The sequence below is a fragment of the Dysidea avara genome, chromosome 8 (assembly GCF_963678975.1).
Source record: "Dysidea avara chromosome 8, odDysAvar1.4, whole genome shotgun sequence".
NCBI lineage: Eukaryota > Metazoa > Porifera > Demospongiae > Dictyoceratida > Dysideidae > Dysidea > Dysidea avara.
In genome coordinates, this window is record NC_089279.1 from 34,260,679 (window position 1) to 34,282,010 (window position 21,332).

Sequence of the window (21,332 nt, forward strand, 5' to 3'; positions counted from 1 at the left end):
GGGAAAATCCCTAAATTGTATTGCCAATGTATAAACATGTAATGCCTCCTCATTTGTATTTCTTGTTACCTTTTATTGCTAGTACCCTACTTCCATTAGTTTGTTAATTCTAAGTGTGGCTGTGACTGCTTTATTGCTAGTACCCTACTTCCATTAGTTTGTTAATTCTAAGTGTGGCTGTGACTGCTTTATTGCTAGTACCCTACTTCCATTAGTTTGTTAATTCTAAGTGTGGCTGTGACTGCTTTATTGCTAGTACCCTACTTCCATTAGTTTGTTAATTCTAAGTGTGGCTGTGACTGCTTTATTGCTAGTACCCTACTTCCATTAGTTTGTTAATTCTAAGTGTGGCTGTGACTGCTTTATTGCTAGTACCCTACTTCCATTAGTTTGTTAATTCTAAGTGTGGCTGTGACTGCTTTATTGCTAGTACCCTACTTCCATTAGTTTGTTAACTCTAAGTGTGGCTGTGACTGCTTTATTGCTAGTACCCTACTTCCATTAGTTTGTTAACTCTAAGTGTGGCTGTGACTGCTTTATTAGAATGTCTTGATTTCTCTGTTTAATAATTATTTTGAGTGAGCTATGCAATAAATTAAGGAGTGTGGTTCAATGACATTTTAAAGCTGCAACTAGATTGTTAAGAGGAATGGTTGCCATGCTCTGATTGTGTAAGAGCGTGGCAGCATTTAAGAATGTGGTCGTTGCAAATTAAATTTTAATATCTATGTAATTCACTGTTGGACTGTTGGTCGTGTGGTGTAATGTTTGCTATTGTCTTGCTTTGTGTATATATGCATGTATGTTTAGTTTGTTCCCACTCAAGGCAGACAAGGCTCCAACCCTGGCTGCAATTATATCATTTTATCCTAGCAAAACAAGTGCAACTACAGGTATCTCTCCCTGTTACAGTAGCTTGAGTGCTTCAAATAGTTTTGTGGCATCTAAATAGTTACATTCCTCATTCCTCTAAGGAAAGTATTGAAATATACAGCAAATTAACATCTATATATGGTTTCATTGTATGAAGAAGAAAGCAACCAAGGTGAAAGACAAAGATCAGAAACTCATTGGAACCAGAACAGATAATTGGAACCAGAACAGACACATGCCATGGGTACTGAAGTTCGTGTAATATTAGTTACATGTGGTGCCGGAATGTATAGTGGCCGTACACTGCTTCAGTTAACCTCTAGATCTAGCCTTACAACTCAGTGGTCGCCTGCAACTGTGGTCAGGCAGACAGGCAGTCAATTAATTTAGTTTTAGCAGTTTTTTAAAAATTTATTTATTTAAATTCAATATTCGGTCTTCTGTATAGCTTCCTTGTTTGGATTTGGATTTAATTACTGTGTAAGGCAGCCAGGATAAGGCTCAGGGGGGTGCAACTGCACAACCCCAAATAATAAGCGCAATACATTCAGTGTAAATAAAAGTTATATGATTGTCTAAATGTTTGGTCCAGCATAGATTATATATCTATGGGTCCAGCCGCTAGTCATACGTGATCATACAAAACTTAGGTGATACGAGAATTCATCTAGGGTAGAGCATTCAAAGTTTGAGATTTGATGTTAGCTAACTAGATGTGGCTTGTGGCTAGCTAACTAATAAGTTTGTTTTTGTTTTTTTTAAGTGGGTTCGAGGGTACGTATGATATGATGGCTACGATTACAATGACAGCATTTTGGAGTGCTGTTCATTTTAGGGGAGAACCCTACTAAGCAGTACTACCACTGTTTGCTTTCGGACACTGCATGTGCCCGGGGGTATACTATCTATGTTTATGTATAGCTACAAATGGCGCTATCGTGTGAAAGACTAGAGGAAGAACTTCTCCGTTTACGTCTGTCCCAGGTGGTAAGGACAAGCTCCGAAGAACTTGGGAGAGGTTCCTATGCTACAGTGTTTCAAGTGGAAGTCAATGGGACGCTGTGTGCTGCTAAGGAGATGCATAAAATTCTGGGGAGCGATAAATACAAACACGACTTCCTCGCGGAATGTGTCCGGAGTAGTCAACTTCTTCATCCTAACCTGGTACAGTTCATCGGAATCCACTACCCCACCCCTAGCGCTGGGCTACCGTGGCTAGTTATGGAGTTGATGTACGTCAGCTTGAGTGCATTGGTAGACAAATATGAAGAGAAGGATATTCCGATCAATTTCAAGCTATCCATTCTTGTGGATGTGTGCCAGGGTCTTCAGTTCCTGCACAGTAGGAGCATAGCTCATCGAGATCTCTCGTCAAATAATGTCCTATTGACAAGGCACTTGGTAGCTAAGATAGCTGATTTGGGAATGGCTAAACTCATAGCAGAAGATTTTCAGAAGCACACCATTGCACCAGGAACACAAATGTTTATGCCACCAGAGGCACTATCTGATGATTCAGTTTATGGATTCCCCATAGATGTGTTTTCACTGGGTTGTGTGACCATCCATTTGATTAGTATGCGGTGGCCTTGCCCAATAGCTACAAAGGTACAAGACAAAGAAACCGGTAGCATGAAGTTATTGACCGAGCAACAAAGGAGAGAAAAATACTTTGTAATGTTTGAGCAACTCCCAGCCCTTAAAAGATTGGTTGAAAAGTGTTTACAAGATATTCCAAATGACAGGCCTGTTGTTGGAGAGGTTGTCAAAGAGTTGAAAGCTATCATGTGTAATACTTCACCTCCTGAAAACGTCAACATTATTGAACTGTATAATTCTGTAGTAAGCTATAAAGAACAGCTGCACACTAAAGAACAAGAATTAGTTGAAAGAAATACATGCTTACAGTCAAAAGAAGAAGAAATATTGCAGTACAGCCATGAGTTACATGTACTGAAGTCAGATTTGATCCAAGTCCGTCAGCAGTTAGCAGAAGCAAACAGCCAGTTAGCTATAAAATATACTCAGTTAGCAGAAAAGGAGCAACGCTTGCAAGCTCAACTTGAGGTAGGGAAAAGTATAAGGTAATGTATGTGAAAAGGTTTTGTGAGAGTTGTACTTGGTATCATTAAGTACTTAACTGTAGGTATCTTAGGGATTTACATTTTCTACTAAAAATATTAGCTAGAAATGTTAGGTTATTATTACAGTGACAATAATGAGCTTGGATCAAGAGTTATATGGCTACATATGTGTGACCAACTATGTAAAAATAGGCATTTTGCACATTAATATAATTCCATTTTATTGCTTTTCTGTTATTGATAGCCAAAGTTTCTGCCTTTTGTGTTGAATAGTTAAATCACTAAACAGTTACAACAGCAAGAAATTTAATTTGTACAACAAATCAATTACAGGTGTATTAATCATAACTCACATTTGAAACAGGCTACACCCATAATCCACATGCCCTTTACTGTATACAAACATGAAACAAATTTTTTCGTACTCTCCGTGAACAGAAAGATTTGATTTTTACCCAGTTCAATTCAATATGAGATAGAATTTTGCAAAAAATCAGTCAGCCAGTCATATTAAACAGTATGGTAGTACTGTTTAGTAGGCTTCCTCTTAAATGACAGGTGCCACTAAAAATGCTAAGCACTACAGAAATGTTGTACACAACAATAACCTCCTTTACGGAATAGTCTTACTGTGATCCATTCAAAATCAAATATAGTGTAAAAACACTACAGATGGCTGAATATTGTAAAAGAAATCACCAAAACTCAGATTTTGGTCTGCAAGCCAAGAGGCCAAACAAAGCAGTGCATGGCCACTATTTTATGCCACAACAGCAAACTCACAGGTGAGATATGCCTTTTGTGGTTCTTATAAATGTCTGCCTTCTCTGCTTCGCCATTTCTATTAAATGGTCTTCTCCATGCCACAAAATCATACCAAGGCATTATTTCCATATCTTCTTGAAGCATCATATTTAGATGCCACAAAAATTTTTAAGGCACTTAACAGACTGTAGTGTCCCTGCTAAGCTGGGCTTATAAAATAACTGCAATGGGCCACTCCCCTTAAGCGGTCAGAGTACTAATAAATAGTGTTGAGGCCACACTCCTCAACGATCTAGCAACAAAGCATTGTACCATGTTGTACCACACACCCTAATTTAATCTATTGTGTAGCTGAGTAGTGAGATTGAGATACTCTAATATGCAGCAGTCACAACCACACGTGTATTTTATAGCTGTGCTCTAACAAAAAAGTTTAAAAACTAGTGTAATTTAATAATGTAGTGATAAAAATTAGTGAAACGATGATAGTAGCTGTGAGGAAAACCTCTACTTGGCATTGTAGCAATGTGGGGTAGCACTGGGCGTGGCACTTAATTGATTTGGCATTGTAGCAATGTGGGGTAGCACTGGGCGTGGCACTTAATTGATTTGGCCATTAGAGTTGTAAAAAATATCACTACTTTAGTTTATTCATGGCTAGTAAAGTAAGTACTTTAGTGCACTTAAATGAGCTCACATTTTTGTCACTCACCCATATATTGCACAACTAAATTTATTGGCCATTAGCACTGTAAACATGTTCACTACTTTAATTATTCATAGCTAGTAAAGTAAAGTACTTTAGTGCACTTAAAACTTAAAACATCATTGTGAGCTTGCATTTTGGCTTTGAAGCTATCTGCATGCTGTGTCAATACACTTATACGCTTGGTCTCAGCAATGCCTTGTTGCTCTTGCAGGCATGGGCAAGCACTTAAACACTTGTACTTATAAGCACTTTAAGCACTTGTTTTCAAATGCTTTGAAGCATTTGTGCTTGTGCTGGTACTTAAGCCCTTTATGTAAAAAAGTGCTTATAAAGTCTCCCTTCTGTTAAACTAGAAATTTTGCTGAACACTGTGCACTGTATAGTAGGGACAACAAAGGTTTGGGTGTGGCCCATGAAATAACATTACCAAAAAACCAGCCTCACTATTCCCTGACGATGATGAAGCAGTATTGGTTAGGTAAATGACCAAACAAGCCTTCAGATCAACCCAAAATGCTTGCTATGAAATTTTAAAAATAATTTTCTAGTGACTGATGCCTTCAGACAAGTGTAACTCGTTAACAGCTAAGGCTATGGGCTTGATTTTTTCACTGTTTGATGTCGCTTCAGCCATTTATTTCATTTAATGTTATGGCTTCCTGCAGTATATAAGTAGGCAGAATTACGTAGATTGAAGGATGAAACATTTTACCAATTAATTTTTGTTCGCTGTGACAATAACTCCTTAAGGAATTAGACTAATAATTATTTACATTGTTACCTAATTTCAAATAATTAAAGTGCTTATATCAAGCACTTTTATAGTGCTTCATTTTGTGATTGAAGCATTTCATTTATTGGAGCATTTGTGCTTATGCTTAAGCCTTTTTGTAAGTGCTTGAGGAAGTGCGTAAGCATTTAACCAAGTGTTTGCTTATGTATATGTTATCCACAATCAAAAATTCACATGTTCCCATATTATACTCACGAAGTATTCCAGCAGTTTCTCATACTTGCAGGTGAGTCACTGAAATGGAATATATTAGTTGTAACATGGCACTAATATGCACTCACACTCGGGCCTTCAGCCGTCATGCTTGTGCATATATTGCAGGCAAATCCCTCATACCCATGTTACAACTATTACATATTCCAACCCCAGACAAAGGCAAATCCCACTTCTGGAAACTGCTGCTTTATAACATTGTCCATTGCCACAATTTATAGCCTGTATTATAGTGTCTATCTAGTAGCTACGAAGTTAAATTCGGACTAAATCTTGAGCACACTAATTGACTATCAGGAACTACAAAGGAACTCAAACAGGAGCTTACCTTAATATCCGTCAACTGCCTGGTGTTCCAGCTATCGCAGGGCGTACAAAGGCTAAATATGGCAAGGATCACTTCCAAGATAGAGCAATGGAGCCAGAGGTTTAAGAAATAGTCTGTTTACAGTCGCTACGACGATCAATCCTAGCAGTGTATGGTGAAAAATCAATTTCTTTCAAATGACATTTGTTTAATTTATTGCAATAGTACTGTGTAAAAGAGTAATCATTTTATTGTAAGATTTAGCCAGTATAAGTGCTGTACTGGTGTATTTTTGTATTAACATTTCTATACGTGATCCAGTCTGAGAAAACCTGTCTTAATTATCACCCATGTCAGCAGATTTAATTTTTCACCAAGAACACAAAGCTACATGAATAAACTATCTAATTTCACAATCAAAATCAGCTAGACTTGAATGGTCTGCTTTTGCTGGCTGCTTTTCCCAAGCCCAGTAGCAATCTGTACAAGTGGTGTGGGGCCTTAATGGAGCTCTGGTCAGCCTGGGGATGGCTGTATGTGGCTGTACAACTCCTTGGTATTGAATAAAGACCTCTACTGTGAATTTCCTTTAATTTTAGCTCGTTTTGAGACCTGAATGGCCCATAACTTGGCCTGATTCATCCATATGCCTTCCGTTTCAATTTTTAAACAGCCTTTTTCCCTCCTTCTGGGCCCCTGCCTCCCTCTCCTTTTGGAGCTTTCCCAATACAGTCAACCACAGTTTAAACTTAGTTGTTAGCTACTTGCACAGTGGATGCTCTGGAAGGTAAGGAATTGGTATAGGTATAAAACATGTGAAAATTTGGTACACAAAACTTCAAGCATTGGCGAGCTACAACACACTAAATACTTAAAACCAGTATTTATAAATAGTCAATAAGACCAGTTTTCCCAGACTGGGTCACATATTAGGGTAAACAATACAATTTGTGGTTGTTATGATGTCACGAACCAGTCTTACTGGCTCGACCACAGGGTAATAAGCTGGGTGATTGCACAATAGCAGAGCCACTCTGTCTAGCTGCATGGTAGTTAGCATTTTAATGCTCTTGTGATTTAATTATAACTCATACCAATGTAATAGCACAAGATTCACATTTCTAAAACCACCGTGTATACAACAACACAACAGTTACTGTATTTCTGTTCCTGTTACTCTATAACTGAAGTGAAAATGAGGCTACAACTGCACTGAATGTGGATGGTCTTAATAGGGATCATTAAGTGTTTAGTAATCATCACCTGAAGTGAAATGTTATTCCTACTTTAGCCATGCTACTGTAGTTGTAATGCCACATATTAATATTGGACAAAGTAGTGATAAAATTTGTAGAGATCTCCTTTGTCTAAGTACTTTTGATATCACCCTGCTAGAATGTAAAATTCTAATTATTTCAAATTATGGCATTAGCTTTGTTGCTGTTGTTTGAAAACATCACTTAGTAAGTCAATTAGTCATTAGAATTCTGTGAAATATACTCTGTAGTGATTTATTGAATGAGTTTCAGGTCTCTCTGAGGGCATATTTGGCTTGGTCATGCCTAACCAATGCTGCCAAGGTGCAGTAAAGGACAGAGGAAACTAACTTTTGGCAACATGCTTTTAAATCAGCCAAGCTATAAAAAAATGTGCGTCCCCCAAAAACCATGGTGAAGAAAGATGCAGTTCATTTTCAGCTATGCTCATCAGTGTTAAAAATGAAGAACAGTACAAGGAGCACCAATCCAGTCACTATGAAAAGTACTGAGAATGAACGTGACAGCTAGTCAGCACAGCCACAGGGAAGCCATGATGCACTACTGCAAATCAACACCTTGCGGTATCAACGAATGGACACAGAGGAGTGCTTACCATTCAATAATGTGTGCACCTGTCAAGCTAAAATAATGTTTGGCAGTGAAAAAACCAAACCTGTAGCCTTAGCCATTGTCAATTAAGTTACACTTGTCTGAAGGCATTAAGTTAGTCAGTCAGTCAATCAGCAGAAAATTCCACTAAATGAAAAATTTATAGCAATTTATTGGAAGTATTGTGGATCACTATTGTGATGCTGGTTTCTGGTCAATTTTTTTTGTGATATACTGTGCTTAATCCCTAATATACGTAGAGTACTGTACTGTAATGTATAATAGTTACATGGCTATTGCATTAATGCAGAAAGAGACAAAATGGAATGACAACTCACCTTCCACTTTGGACAATCAACCAAAGTTTGATCAAACAACAGAAGAAAAGGGAGTCGAGATTATGTAAGTGCTACAAAGTGTTTAGCAATATAATGATTCTATGCTGTGAGTGCTGACAATAGATTTGCATTGCATTAAAGTGTGTCATACTTCTCTACATGTAGATAAACACAGATGAACAAATATGTAGGTAATTTCCTTTGATTATAGGCTGTGTTATTGGGGCCTTATAAGTACAAAAAGAAGTAAAATTCACACAAAACAAAACAACCAAGCTATCAAAAGTGCTTGAGCGAAAAAGATGTGATGGCTGACTTTCGGGTTTGTTTTTACTCACACTTTTTGTTATCTATACACACACAATAATGATTACTGAAGACAGACTTGTAAATGTATTGTATTGCATATTTTATTTCAATTATTTGTTAATATTCTAATAGAACATACATTTTTTTTAAGGATTTTTAATATAGAATGTTCCAGAACAACCTAAAATTTCCATTGGTAGATCTATGAAATTATAACATTTACCAATAAGCAGATTTAAAACTTATAAAGTAAGTGTCGTAAATAACCAAAGTAGCAGTGGTTAAGGATGGTATGGAAGTCCCTGGTTTGAACCCCAGTAAGTTTTTTTTCAACATTTTTTAACCTTGTGGTGACTGCTCTATTAGAGTATCTCGATCCCATGATTACACTTGTTTGGTTTTTGCTTTATTAACTTTGTACCTGTAACTACATTGTTTTCAAACTATCAAAAGGCACTACTACAATGATCAGTCTATGTGCAGACTAATTTCAAATTATTCCCATACTCAATTTACCCTGTATCCATGATAAAAGAGTGATCTTTTTTATGGGAATAAACATTCATAACGCCATGGATATTTATGAGATTCATAGCAAACTTAATACCTTTTATGCTCTTCATTTGTGCCAACGTTTGCAGCAATCAAGGTGCACATTTACATTTTATAACAGTTTTTGCAAAGTGTGCGAAAAGAATTGAATGACCCCCTACGACTTAAGAAGAAAAAATTGAAAATTTGAACGTCCATATATCACAAGCAAGTGGGTGGTGCAAATTTAATCAATTTTTCTGTTTAGCCTACCCTACCTGGCAGACAGCGTGCTAGCTATAGTACAAAAAATGGTGTGCTTTGAAGAAGGAGTCATGGAGCTATGCATGAATGAAAAAGCTGTTTTCTTTCTTCCTGTCAGTATACCCATGGTGTAGTGTGCCAGCTTCCTTGGCTGCACGATATACTACCGTGTGCCTTGATCTAGCTGGATTCACAGACTAAATTTGTAGTTTTTGCAAGAATTTGTATTTCAGAAAGTGCATAGAGTAAGCTCCTACTCATAGCAATGTCTGTGTTGTGAAAATAAAGAGTATAGGCACCTTCAGGCACCTTGATTGAGCTCTTAGCCAGCAATGTCTTTGACAGCCTTACACATACATACAACATGCATACTGTAAATGATGCAAATTTGGCATGGCAAAAGTATGAATTTGGCAAAGCAAAGGAAATTTACCAAACTTTATTTGCCAATTAGGTATTTTATAGTATTGTGTTTTTGTTCTACATTGATTGGCTGCATGGTAAATTTGCCAAACTTTTGTCAGCCATCCTTCTTCACATGCCAATTCACCAAACGTAAAGTCATGCCAACAAACACTTTTGTTGTTTTATGGCATGCCACAATGAAGTATGATGACTGTTTTTAATTAGTTGCATACATGTGGTAGCTTTTTGTGAAATTGATATGCATGAGCTTTACTGACTCAAGGGTGACTATTTACAAGGTACATACAGCTGTTAATGCTCAACCTTATAAATTGTGAAAAGATTACACATGCACTATATTATACACATGTAGTGTACTAGTACTCTGTAGTTGAGGTAACTTGTTAGAGTGGTACATGCATGGCTTTCCAACAGCTTGAGGCCGTAAATAACAATGTTTGCATCTGTAGTTAACTGTAAACTTACTATTGATTTTTAGGCTTCATAGGTAGCTACATTTATATAAGAACACTCACTCAATGCAAAGAATACACATGTAATCCTGTATGGTAGAGCAGAGTCATTACTTGTACCTCAAAGTGGCTAAATGATGTCTCAAGCATTGCAAGAGCCTAAGCATCTGTTTCAAGTATACCTCATTACTTCAGTTTGCAGAATACACTGCAGCCCATGTAAATTTTTATAGTTGACCTATCACCATGAATTTTTCAATGTGTTGCAGAGGAGGTTGGAAGCGTGCACGTGAGCTCAATAGTTTTGCATTGAAAAGCATACTGGACTTCCTTGGGTGCCTGATTGATGAAATATGTCAAGTACATGGCATTGGCACAATAAACCCTGTTAAGCCTCACTGAATAGGTTAAGTTTTTTTTCAACTTGGTATACGTATAAATCATGCGAGGTCTTGTGCCAGGCCACAGATGCAGTAAATGTCATTGTTGATGAGCTAGAAACAGAGAGAAGAGTCCCACTTGAGAAAACAGTATGAATAAGCACCCAAGAAGTCATCCTATGCAGCGTACTTCACTAAGACTATAGTGGTGTGCGCCCTAGTCAAGGATCACACAAGACTAGAAACCTCCAGACGAACAATAACAACAATTGGCCACCACCAAGAAGGATAGAAATAAGTATCTCGGCCACCATTCAATGTTGCTGCCTCCTTCAATGCTATACCCCACTTTACAATCTCAAAAATGCAATTAACACAAAAAATTTCCTAGCGCCTACCGCAGGGTGTATTATATTTGGGGATATAAAATTTAATGGATTCTCAAATTTTTGCTTAAAACAAAAAATTTTGAGGTTACAGGCAAACAACGAAATTTAAAAATTGTTTGATCAACGCACGTAGTGCATGCCGAATACTTTCCCGAGATGTGTGATCAATTTTTGTAGCTAGCTACTCGTCTGTGATCCGAGGGCACCACTTTTACAAGCTGCTAACTAAAACTACTATTATTATTATTACGATATAGTAGTTTCAGTTAGCTACGTCTACGTATGGACCCCTATAAGCTATAAGCAGGAGTCCATGATGCAGTGATCAGAAAGTGATTTTTAAAACTGGCTAAATTTTTTAAGTCGCTAATTAAAGGACGTGGAACCATCCCATTTCATTTGGTAAGAATACTCAAGAATGAAATGGATGCCCCGCCCTTTAACTAATTAGCAAAACAATCACACGAGACGATCGACGTTGCATTTGAGCAGATTGATTGATTGATTTATTATTTAAACTCACAGTACTCGGCAAGGCCGTTCTTCCGTACTGGAGTACACATAATACACAATACATAGTACACAACAAACAAAACTACATTCAACAAACATACGTAAATAACTATTACAACCGTATTAAATTACAAAAGAACAAACAATTCAAGACAAGTCATGTAAGTACTTGAGCAGACCATCATGAAAATTAGCAATGTCATCAAATAAATTAGGTGGCAGTGAATTCTACCACACTGTAGCCTGATCCCGAAAGAAGCACTGACTAAAGTTTTTTTTGAATCAAAAAATGTCTGCAAACCAAGGTGAACATCTATAGTTCTGTAGGAATGTTTACGACCAAAGTCTATTGGTGGCTGAAGTAAGATACCTTCACCAAGATAGTGTTGACCAAACATGGTGAGAATAGTTCGGTACTTTACAAACTCAGACATGGGAAGCCATCCAAGATTTGCTCTATCCTGTGACACATGGTCATACTTCCGCAAACCACAAGTCATATGTACAGCTCTATTTTGCATACGTTGCAACAGAGACATAGAGTCCTTGCTAATAGTAGGTCCCCACACATGTAAGGCATAAGTGTATTGTGAAAAAACTAAGGATTCTATCAACATCTTCACTATGGTGGAAGGTAAATACTTAACATGAGAGTTGATTAACATCAGATAATATGACATGCTCCCACAAATCTTTGAAATATGTGAGGACCAAGCTAGCCTGCTGTCAAAAGTTACTCCTAAATATTTCTGTTTATCAACGACAGTTAGAGGAGTACCATCATGTAGAATTGGAGGTTGGGGAACGGAAGGTTGCTTAATACCGAACCACATCACACTAGATTTTTAAGGTTAAGCTTCGTTTTACTGATGGTAATCCATTGTGACAAGTCGCATAGATCATCCTTAAGCATCTTAGCAACAGCATCAGCAGAGTCACCAGAACAAATCAAACAGGTGTCATCAGCAAACTGGAGCAAGCAACCATGAGCAGCAGTAGCTACCTTAGGTGATGGAAAAGGAGTCTTGACCTTTCACTCAAAGCACTTCCACAAAGCCATTTCACCACCACCTACACAACAAAAAGTTTGGCGCCGCAGCAGTTTTAACCGAGGTTTGAACAGAACAAAATTTCGAGGCTATTTATTTTTGTGGTTTACAAATTATCCGTGAAATCCTCAAAAGTTTTTATCCTCGAAAATAATTTGCCCTACAGTATTACGCTTCCAACCTCCTATGAATGTGTTGTCAGCGAAACATTTTCCAATTTATGTGCTGTGAATATGTCACTAATTTTGTAATAAGCTATGTATGGATGGTATCATATCATTTCCAGATGCCGCAGATGGGCAATTTTTTGGGCACTACTCAAAACCATAATATTCAATTTTATGAGCACAAGTACAAGGAATTTTAATTTCAATTAGGGATAAAAGAGTGAAACAAGGGAGATCGCCTATACTTGAAGCTATACTAGCGGACATTTAATCCGTACGTCAGTCTACACCTAGGAAATAAATCCCTAGTATATCTTCAGGTGTAGGTGGATCTCCCTTGTTTCACTATTTCTTTTTATTTCTTTGATCCCTAGTCAAACTTAAAATTTCTTGTACTTGCTTGCTTATCTTTTGTAACATTATTATGATTGGCAAACCTGCATTAGAAGAAAGAATGATGATAGGCATATTGAATGCGTGCCCCAACTATCAATTACTGAAATAGCAAAGTGGTTCGTTTTTAGCCTGTTACACAGCATTACAAATGGAGAATACTACAAGAAGGACCCGTGGCTTTGTTATTAATCCATTCACAACAGAAAACTTGGACAATTCCTGTTACAATCATAGGGAAGCCATCACATGAATTAACACCTTGCTCTGTCAGCAAATATATATGGAACACAAAGAAGAACACAGGCAAGTCCATTGTAGGTACTGCAGTATGCCAAAAGGCACCTGTTGGTAATGTTGAACAGCAAAACAATCAAGCCCAGCCCGAGTGCGAGTGCATATATTTCAGGCAAATCACAAGAGCCCATGTTACGATTAATATATTTCACTTGGGTGACTCACCTGCAAGTGTGCATGGAAACTACAGGAATGCTTTTCAAGTGTATTTATATGGGACCATGTGAATTTCGATTGTGGACAACATCGTAGGAGCAATGACAAGGCGCTGCTGGAGGCCAGACGTAAGTGTATCGTCATGAGCATGCAGATCGCTTCGATTGTGGGTACACAATTAAACACAGGAAGCCCAAATATGAGCTGAACAATGGCCTAGCCTATTAAGTGCCACGCCCAGTCACTACACGTGTGTGTGACATCGTGCCAGGTGTCAAAACAGCAACATAAAGACGATTCAAGTGCACTAAAGTACTTACTTTTACGAGCCATGAATAAACTAAAGTAGTGAATACAATTAACACTAATAGCCAAATCAATTAAGCACTACTCCCAGTGTCTGGACATCGCCACATAACTATTGAATGCAACATGATCAATATAAACTAACCTGTGACCTTCTTCATTCAGTAAAACAATGAACTATCTTCTTCCCCAAGTCCATGATCTATGCTTTTACTCACTTTACAAAACTAAAACCCACTATCAATCCTGTGAAGTGTCACTATATTAAAGCAGAGGAGATCATACAGTTTCATCAAAGAAATCGAATGATTTCTGAGAATGCTTGGAATACATTAATGAGAGTAGGAGGTAGTATATACAAGTTATATCGCTCCCTCCATTTCTCATTAATGCATTCCTGAGCACTAATAGTAGTGCTATTATACCACTTGTATACCTTCTCTTCCCTTTGAAGTGAGGTGTGAAAGTGGTATATATATATTTAAACCCCAGTGCGTGGGAGTATCAAAGCGCCGCGCTGGGTTATAACTACCATACAGCTAGACAGAGCGGCGCTGCTACTGTACGATATATTAGTTATCACCCTGTTACGGAGCCACTCAGTCTCTTTCGTGACATCATAATAACCGCGAATGGCATTGTTTACTGATGGAACAAAGAGCCAAATAAGGAAATATTGATACAAAACACACCAATACAGCACTTAAAACTACCTAAATCTTACTGTTAATCCTTTACACAATAACACTACAAGTTACCAATACGATAGTTTAACAAATGTCAAGAATAGTATGTGACGATTTTTGCTTCAGCAATCACTCCCAACGGTCACTATGGTGAAGAACTAACTTCCTCTAGCTTCATCGTTCTATCTTGGACTATGGTAGCCACTTGTTGGTCTTTATTTTTCTCTTGCACACCACGCGACACCACTATACCAATTTCTGACAAAGGCGAATCGTACCTGGAACCGCTGCTTCATAACACCGCCCTTCGCTACAGTTTTGTAGGCAGTATGTAAGGTCTCTCTTGTGGCTACGAAGTAGAATCTCCACACAATTCGGACGAAATCTTGAGCACAGTGACAGGAACTCAAACCGGAACTTAATTTACTATCCGTAAACTTCTGCGCACTCCCGCGCACTGGGATATAAAACAGTTATATCCCGTATACTCGGATGATATCATTGTTATTACACTCGTCCTCGGCTCCGCCTCGGACTCGTGTAATAACAATGATATCACCCTCGTACCGGGATATAACTATAACATATACCACACCTGTGGTTGAGATCAAAAGCGCCGCACTGTGGTATATAACTAATATACCACGTCAAACTGTGGTATATAACTGATATACCATGCTTTGTGGCTACGCTTACCATATATGGTGTAACTTCACACATTCCGCGAAATCCTTATCTAAACGGTAAACAAGTCTCTAATAATAAGCGCCTAAATCAACCAACAATTATTCACCTCAGGAACTGGAACAAGTTTCGATGAACTCTTGTCTCCTTCGTGGATAACTCACTAATCGCGACTGTGTGGGCGTGGCACCTCTAAAAGTGTAAAACGTTTGATCCATCAAGAATTTCTATTGATTTCCATCTCCATAATCGTTTTCATCTACTGGGATGTAGAATATAACAGTTATAACACGATTACTTGGGATATGACTAAATATGCGCGCTCTCGTGAATCGTGCATATATTTTAGTCATAAGCGTGTTATAACTATAAAACATATATATGTATATTAAAAATTGTAGTAATCTAATGGAAATGTTTCACGTCATACGAAGGCACTTTGGGGCTTGGTTACACCTAACCAATACTGCCAAGGCACCATGAAGGTATTGTGAGGCTGGTTTCTGGGCAATATTTTTTTGTGACAAAGTGTGAACCTCAGCACTTAGTACTGGGTGCACAACTGCATGTGGACTAGCACATGCAGTATATACTACAGTATTGTGTTCAGAGGTGATTATAACGGTCAGCCATCGGCAAAAATCTGGGCAAAATTGGTAATGGTCACCCATTTCAGTGTTTATCCGGACATTAAGGCAGGATAAAAATTTCGTATGCATAATTACGTAGTGCGGTAAACTACGCATGGCGTCAAAGTGATCCGCTGCTGCTGACGAATCAAAGTCCAAGAAAATCAAGAGGCAGGTTTCAAAAGAAACTTTTAGCAAGTGGCAGAAAGTTAATGAACGTGAGTTTCAGGCGATGTAATGGCTTCGCTGTACTGTGGACTGCTCAGACAAGTCCCTTGTGTCGACGCTATGGTGTGAAGTATGCCGCAAGTATGAAAGGAGAATTGACAGCAAGAAAAACTTTTCGAGAGCCTGGATCGACGGTTCTACTAACCACAAAACTAGTAATGTAGTGGATCACGCCTCCAGCGAGCAACACAAAGCCGCCATAGCACTACTTCGTCGAGAGCAAGCAAAGAACGCTAGCGAGCCTGTTGCTAGCTACAGCACTATTGCGCGTTGTCTTCACAATCCCTCCATAGATCCTGCGACGAGAGAAAGAATTAAGAAAAAGTTTGACATAACCTATCTTATGGCAAAAGAAAACTTACCATTTACCAAATACCCAGCTATCCATGACCTTCTTGAGCGACACGGAGTTCGGCTAGGATTTTCTTATAATACCAGAGAATCAGCTCGCAGTTTTGCATACTTTATTGCAGAAAGTCAAAGACAGGAATTTCACCAAATGCTGTCCAGTACAAAATTTTTCAGTTTTTTGATGGACGGTTCAACTGACAAGGGGAAAGTGGAGAATGAAGTCATAGTGATCCGGTACTGTAGTGTTGACGAAAATGTAGAGGAAGTAAGATATTTACAAGGTTCTTAAGAGTAGTTGAACCAGTGAAAGCTGATGCTGATGGCCTGATTAAATGTCTTGGAGAAGGATTGAAAGTGATGGGCATTACTGATATTCTCAGCAGCAGTAAGGTCCTTGATGTTGAAGGCCACCCTGTTCTAATTGGTGGGGGCACGGATGATGCAACTGTTAACATATCTGATCAGAATGGAATGAAGGGAAAGCTACAGCGTGCTTTACCATGGCTATTTTGGTCATGGTGTTTTGCTCATTACTTGGAATTAGCATGCAAGGATTCACTGTGTACCCAGCTGTTTAAAGACATTGAAGACATGTTAATGAAGTTGTACTACCTTTATGAGAGGTCTCCCAAGAAATGTAGGGAATTAAATGACATTGTTGGGGACTTGAAAGAAGTGTTTGAACTATCACATGGTGGAAACTTACCTGTGAGAAGTCAAGGTAGCCGATGGATATCTCATAAAAGAAATGCGTTACTACGAGTTATTAATCGTTATGGTGCTTACCTTAATCACCTCACAGCTCTAATCGAAGACAAAACAATCAAAAGTACAGATCGACAGAAGTTGAAAGGGTACTTACTTAAATGGAGGGATGGAAGAATACTGATGGGTTGTGCTTTTTACACTGACATTCTGCAGTCTCCATCATTTCTCAGCCTCAGCCTTCAAGGTGATAATCTTAATATTGTACATGGTCTCCGTCATGTTCTTAAATCTCATCAGTCACTTAAAAAGCTCAGTTTACAAGATCCACTCCAGTGGCCTACTGTTAAGGTTGTTTGCAGCAAAATTGTTGATGAAGATGGCAGCAAAACATATCAAGGAGTTTGTCTGAAGAAATACACTGATTCTACTGTGAAAAGCTGTAAGGATCAAGCGTTAGCTGACTTAAACAGGTTAGATGAGAAGTTAAGAAGTCCTTTAGAATGGTCAGACATTGGTTTATTAAGAGCCATCCTGCAACTGCTGGATACACAAAATTGGCAGCCCCATGGCTGTTCTAAGCTCACAGCATCTGGCAATGATGAAGACCACTGTGACGAAGATAAATGTTTAGATGAAATCAAATCATCTGTGAATACAATTGCAGAGTTTTTTCGCCTACCGCTAGAAGCTAAAGGTGTAGAACTTTGTTTCATTCTTGATGAAGTTGAAGAGGCTGTGCAGTACTCAAGGAAATACTTGAACATCAAGAAAGAAAACTATCAGAAGGTCTAATATAGGCTCCACACTTCGCCAGATTCAAGTAGCTGGCAAAATCTGCTGCACATCTGTAATCTTTTGTTCAGTTTGCCTTTCTCAACTGCAAAAGTTGAAAGACCTTTTTCGATTTTGAAAGTTATTAAAACTGAGAAAAGAACTAGCCTTAACTCAGATACTTTAGAAGATTTGTTAGAGATAAAAACAGAAGGGCCACCTCTTAGTAGTTTTTCTTCAGATTCATCTGTAGATTTATGGTGGAAGGACTCTTCAACTACACGCCGTGTTCTACAGAAGCCAAGAAAGAAGTACAAGAAAAGAAAAGACTTAAATAAAGCTACCACAAGCTCAGCAAGTACAACAGCTCTAGTTGAAAGCAGCGAAGACACTGACAGCAACTGCGACTCTGAGGATCTGGCTTTAGAGCAATGGGACAACTGGTTTGACTTTGGTCCCGAGATGAAATTGTGTCTGAGTCTCTACCAAATAGTGACAATCAGTCCGAGTCAGACTCAGAATGACACAGCGTTTGTTTTTGACATTATAATTATGTTTGTATTATCTTCAGTTCATAAAGTGTGTTCACATATAATAATAGTGATAAATTATTAAAGTGTTGAAGTTCACATAATATAATAATATTTACCGTAAATGTGATATTTTCACTATATATAGTGCGAATTGTCACAAATGCCTCCATTGCATACAGGCTTTAAAGTTTAATCTGTATATGTTATAAAAGAGAGTCACTAATAAAAGTATCATTCAAAGCAAATAAACATTTGCATTACTATATAGTGAAATATCATTAGCATAAATGTATAATTGCAAATTTGTGAAAATGCTTATGCTGCAACAATAATGACCTGCAAAGAATTAAAAATGATATTCTATTCTTGAACCTTCCATCACTTACACTTTACTTTCTCAGTAAGATTTTCAGTAAACTTTTACTAAAATTAAATGGCTTATCTGAGCATTAAATTTTTCAGGGAAGGAATGCCCCCAGACCCCCCTAGAGAGCTCGAGTATACAGTTCCATTTTAGAACAATATACATAATCATTTCCTTTTTAGCGACTCTGGTCATGTCAGGACATTTGTTCTACTTGGCTGACCAAATCATCCTATGGTCTGACAATTGTCAGGCTGCATAAAAATTATTATGGTCACCTCTGGTGTTACTTGTGCTACGTACATAATAATTATTATGAATGTGTACTATTATTTCCACACACTTTTCATAATAATAAACCATCAAATTGTCTGTTTTGGCACTGGCTATATACATCTTTTAGAGTTAACGAATTGAACTTTTACAAAGAAAATTAGATGAATATTTCGTTGTGGATCTCTCAAGTTTACGAGAGTACATGCTCATAATTTTAGTTAGTCTGAAAGTACTGCATAGTCAGACCAGGCGTGCGCCCACAGCCAGCCAAAGGATGGCTGTGGGTGCGCGCCTAGTTTCCTGAAATAGGTTTGGCTAATTCCATGTGTCTGCATGTAGATATGCTTGTCCAATACCCATGTGAACAAACAGGTTTTGAGCTACAGGAAATAAGCCTTCATTCAATGAGTAAAGGCTGTTTTTGTACTGTATTGAAACTTAACTTCATGTTTACTTGAAGGTAAATATACCTACTCCACTGTAAATACTGAAAGTCCATTGAAGTGTCCACAAGACACCCAAATGTCCCAATACATGATATGGACACCAGTGGTGGCGATTGTGTCCATATTGGGATGTTGTAATGTCCAGAGTACACTTCAGTAGTTTACAGAGTACTACCAATTCAATGAATTCATTGTAATGGATGTTACTAGTATTATGATTGCTAAATTTAGTGGGAAATCACCTTACTATATTTTAGACTGTTTAGTGCATTAACAAGAGTTAATAATAGTGGAGAGGTACATATTAGCCTATGTGCTGTGTATAGTATAAAATGTTAGTGATGTGAAGAAATTGTCTTTATAGGCCAACAATGTGGCTGCGCAACTTTGCTGAACTTGAAGAAGGTAGTTACCAAGTGGTTACAAGGCAAGAAATCAAAGATCCTTTTGGCATTAGCACAGGTCCCAACAGTGAAGTTGCCTTATTGGATTATTCAAATTTACTGGTAGTTATGTTTGAAAAAAAAAGAAAAGAACTTGCACTGACTAAAATATTCGCATTGAAAGATGAAGGAAAAATTTCAAAGCCACATGACATAGCAGTAGGTGACAACATCATTGCAGTCAGCGACTGGTCCAACCATGTTGTAAAATTATTCCAATTGGATGGGTTGTACCAGCATACTATTGGCTCTTCTAAAGGAGAAAAAGATGGTCAATTTAATTGTCCATTTGGATTGGCTTTCAATAGCAAAAAGATACTGTATGTCATTGACTGCAGTAATTACAGAGTACAAGCTTTTGATACAGCTAACGACAACATATTCTGTGGGTCATTTGGCTCTAAAGGATCTGGTCCAGGACAGTTTTCCTATGCAGCTTACATTGCAGTTGACAGCAGAGATCTTGTATATGTAACTGATTATAAGAGTGACTGTATAAACATATTTGCAGCTTATGGCGATCATGGCTTCCTTGGCAAAATTAACAGCAATGCTCCATGGCCTATAGCATTTACACCAGATGATTATATGCTTGTTGCAGATTACAAGAATGATCAACTCTGTGTGTTTAGCCCTCCTCAATGTTCTACTTACAATCGCTTCTTAATGAACACTCTTGGGAGAAAGGGAAAATCCAAAGGTCATTTCAATTATATTTGTGGAATTGCTGTTGACAAAGAGGGAGTTATCTATATTGCTGAGTATAGGAACAAGAGATTTCAGTATATTATTTTACATGACAATTAACATTCAGTATATAGGCTTAATTTAGTGTGATAACTAGTACTACTATTTTTCAGTACAGGACATGATATACATATAGCTGTGCATATGTATCAATGATACTAGCAACACACTTTTAGGGTTGGCAGACAAATTAAAATAGCATATGTATGTATAAATGATAAAATTATGATACGCACTGCAGTACATCATGCAGTACAGGGGCGGTGGAGCAGGCCAAGAGTGAGGGGGCCAGGCCAGCTGTAAGCTGAAGACGAAAAAAAAGGGGGGGCAATCGCCTGCTGACAATAGCTGCCCTCCACCAACTATATAACTACACATACGTAGCTAAGTAGTTTGCTACACTGCTTCTCTGAATACTGTGACTGCTCTATTAGAGTATCTATAGATCTTGACTGTTCTATTACAGTATCTCAATCTTTTCTTGCAAACATTGTCCCATAAAAGTGGTGGGGCCATGCCCCCCCCCCCGTATGATGCAGTATGTACCCATGCAACAGTACTAGTGTTACGTCATCCATAATTGTTTCCTTGGTTAAATGCTGCACCTTCAGTAATAGCCACAAATAGGTAGTGCCACAATTGATGTGAAAAATAAGGGCTTAAACATTGTTTTCAAGTGTTGAGAAATGGTTGAGCTTCAGTAGTCGCAAGTAGTCGCAGCATTGAGCTAACAAAATGCCACAGCATTTAACCGAGTATAAATATCATCATAGTAATGGTTATATAATGGGACCGGATCTGCAAAAGGGGTATTATAGCCTTTCCAATTGCATGTACTTGGCTACTCATTACTTCACTCACGTTATACCCCTAACACAGCACTA

General features: G+C 38.0%; 1 protein-coding gene across 1 annotated transcript; it reads left to right on the top strand.

The window, feature by feature from the left end:
* The first annotated feature begins 1,697 nt into the window (after window positions 1-1,697).
* On the top strand, window positions 1,698-20,691 carry LOC136263229 (uncharacterized). Its single transcript, XM_066057729.1, has 3 exons — window positions 1,698-2,940; window positions 7,923-8,014; window positions 19,623-20,691. The coding sequence occupies exons 1-3, from the start codon at window positions 1,801-1,803 to the stop codon at window positions 20,506-20,508; spliced, it is 2,118 nt and encodes a 705-aa protein (XP_065913801.1). The 5' UTR covers window positions 1,698-1,800; the 3' UTR covers window positions 20,509-20,691.
* The last annotated feature ends 641 nt before the right edge of the window (window positions 20,692-21,332 follow it).

Coding starts and splice junctions, on each gene's coding strand:
- LOC136263229 (XM_066057729.1), top strand. CDS start 1,801: ATGGCGCTATCGTGTGAAAGACTAGAGGAAGAACTTCTCCGTTTACGT. Junction 2,941..7,922: donor GCTTGCAAGCTCAACTTGAG/GTAGGGAAAAGT, acceptor GCATTAATGCAG/AAAGAGACAAAATGGAATGA. Junction 8,015..19,622: donor GAAAAGGGAGTCGAGATTAT/GTAAGTGCTACA, acceptor TTGTCTTTATAG/GCCAACAATGTGGCTGCGCA.